Consider the following 2,488-nt stretch of genomic DNA (forward strand, 5'->3'; position numbering starts at 1 on the left):
GATACCTCCCAACTGTGGGTCTCCCAGATGGTGGAAATGATTCAGAGTTCAGAACCACTCCTGGGGTAACTCAAGATCCCAACCATGACCCAACGAATCCCAGATCCCAACCGACCCTCTGTTCTAGGGCTAAGGAAAGTGGGAGCCCGGCTCTACTTCGGGAGGCGGACAACTGAAGTTCATCTACTAAGTCTCTTGCGCCCACAGACCCCGGGACCTCCGCAAGAGGTACTGGGAAGGGGGTCTGAGGCGGGAGTGACCTCGGGGCACCCCAGGATGGGCTCACAGGTCCCGCGGGTTCTCCCGCTTAACCCCGGTCTCAGCAACTTTGAGCTTCTTATTTTGGTGCGTCTTGACGTGCTTGGCAAGGTGGTCGCTCCGCATGAAGCGCTTGCCACACTCGGGACAGGCGAAGCGTTTCTCGCCGGTGTGAGTCCGCAGGTGCCGCTGCAACTCGTCTGAGCGCGTAAAGCTCTTGCCGCAAAAAAGCCAGTTGCACACGAAGGGCCGTTCACCCGTGTGCCAACGCAGATGCGCTTTCAGGTGCGACGTCTTCCCGTACACCTTGCCACAGCCCGGCACGTGGCACACGTGTTGCTTCTTTTTGCCCGGCTCCGCCTCAGGGGCGCCGCCCGCCGCCTGGCAGTTGGGGCAACGGCAGCGGCGGCACCTCCTGGCCGTGGCCGCCAGGGGGGCCTTGGTCTGCAACAACGCTGCGATCTGGCTCTGGTACTGCGCAAAGTCCGACGGGCCTAACACCAGGCCCCGTTGCAAGGCGGCGGCCGCAGCAGCCGCAGCGGCAGCAGAGGAAGGGAAGCGCGGAGCATGGGGGGGCCCGGCACAGGCGCTGGAGAGGCCGCCCCCCGGAACCGCGGAGGCCCCTGGCCCAGCGCCCGACTGAGGAATGCTCCACCACGGGAGGTCGTCGGGGGCCGGGTTGGGGGACAACTGGCGGCAGGTGGGCGGCGGAGGCGGTGGCGGCGGCGGGGGTAGGAGGTTGGAGTACCCCGGCGGTAGGGCAGCCTGAGTAGCGTAGGGCACGTAGGCCGGTGCACAGCTGGCAGGCAGACCTGCCATGCTCGAGGGCAGCATCTTGACCGGCGAGAACTCGTAGGGATACGAGGGGTCAGCTGGGGGTGTGAGTGGTAGCTCGTGTGCAGCCCCAAAAGAAGGCTGCAGGTGCGTTTTCTGTGGCGTCAGCCCCAGGCTGGGATGCGGGGGAGGCAGCGCGCCCGGTGAGTGCGCCGGCATGTCCGCGGTCCAGGGGTGGAAGAGCCTGGAGGGTGAGCCCAGCGCTGGGTCGTAGGGCACCTGCAGGAAGTCCGGGGCCGCTGCCGTGCCTGGCTGGCCGATCCGGCTACAGGTGGCTGCCAGCAGCGCCAGGGGCGAGTGCTTGCCCAGGTCCGGGGAGGCGCTGGGGGTGCGGTCCTGCATGGGCGGCGGCGGCGGGGGAGGGCAGAGAAGAGACAAAAGGTTAACGCTCCTAGCGCTGGACTCTGGGCCGGCCCGCCACCCCCACCCCGGCTATTATACCTCCGCCCCTCCTCCGCCCGGCCGACCCTCCCCCGTACCTTACGCGCACACCCACCGGTCCCGGGAAACTTTTAGTGCCTGCGCTACCTGAACGCGGGGCGCGCGAGCGCTTCCTGCTAAACTACTTGGTGCAAAGAGACGCCATCCAGCCTTTAAGGAAGGCGCAAATAAGGAGGCGGAGGGATCCGACGGGCGGCTCCCGGCTCCTGGGTCAGTAAGAGTCTGGGAACACCCACAGTCCGGCGGCCCATCCTCCCGCCCTCGCATCTTTTGAGCTTTCTTTTTGGCGCTACCCTGGCGCTCCTCCTCTGCCCGCCCCAGGCTGAAATCAGCAGGAGGGCCCAGCAGGGTGAACTGAGGCCCAGTTCTCTGTCACTCGCGCACCTCCGAACCCCTAGATTCACGTGCCTCCCGCCCCCCCCCCCCCCCCGGCCACATTCTTGACACCAGGTTAGGTGTGAAGTTGATGTGGGCATCTCTAGGTCTGACTCCAGGTGCACCCGCCGATGGGACTCCCTTTGAGATTCAGGGTGCACAGAATATCCAGAAAGGTGGGCAAGGCACTTCCCACCTGTCCCCGCCCTCTCCCGGCCCGTCCCTGACCTGGAGGAAGGCCTGCAGCGAGTCGTTCCGGAGGACAGCCACAGCGGCCATGGCTACAGCTTGGAGGCCACTCGCTGTGGAGCGGGGCGCCACCGCCGAGGCATGGACACCCGAAGGCGAGGACGAACGGCCGCCCAGCGTGCCTCCCCGGCGTCCGCTTTGCGTGCCCGGGCCCTCCCCGCCCGCGCCAGCTCGCTCGCCCCGCGCGCGGTCTGAGCGCTTCAGGATCACCTCCAAGAATTTGATAAGGACTTTGCTGGGCCGCCAGCCAGTCAGAGGGAAGATTTATGGCTTTGAAGTTTGCCGCTACCCAATCATCAAAGAATAGCGGCTCTTTCAGAAGCGAAAGCAA

At 65.7% G+C, this 2,488-nt stretch overlaps 1 protein-coding gene across 1 annotated transcript; it reads right to left on the minus strand.

Annotated features, from left to right (window-relative positions):
* Positions 1-282: 282 nt before the first annotated feature.
* Sp5 (Sp5 transcription factor) lies at positions 283-2,187 on the minus strand. Its single transcript, XM_076865493.2, has 2 exons — positions 2,137-2,187; positions 283-1,428 (listed from the first exon to the last, which is right to left on the minus strand). The coding sequence occupies exons 1-2, from the start codon at positions 2,185-2,187 to the stop codon at positions 283-285; spliced, it is 1,197 nt and encodes a 398-aa protein (XP_076721608.1).
* Between the last annotated feature and the right edge of the window lie 301 nt (positions 2,188-2,488).

Source organism: Callospermophilus lateralis, chromosome 9 (assembly GCF_048772815.1).
Source record: "Callospermophilus lateralis isolate mCalLat2 chromosome 9, mCalLat2.hap1, whole genome shotgun sequence".
In the NCBI taxonomy this organism is placed as follows: domain Eukaryota; kingdom Metazoa; phylum Chordata; class Mammalia; order Rodentia; family Sciuridae; genus Callospermophilus; species Callospermophilus lateralis.

Coding starts and splice junctions, on each gene's coding strand:
- Sp5 (XM_076865493.2), bottom strand. CDS start 2,187: ATGGCCGCTGTGGCTGTCCTCCGGAACGACTCGCTGCAGGCCTTCCTC. Junction 1,429..2,136: donor CGCTGCAGGCCTTCCTCCAG/GTCAGGGACGGG, acceptor CCGCCCATGCAG/GACCGCACCCCCAGCGCCTC.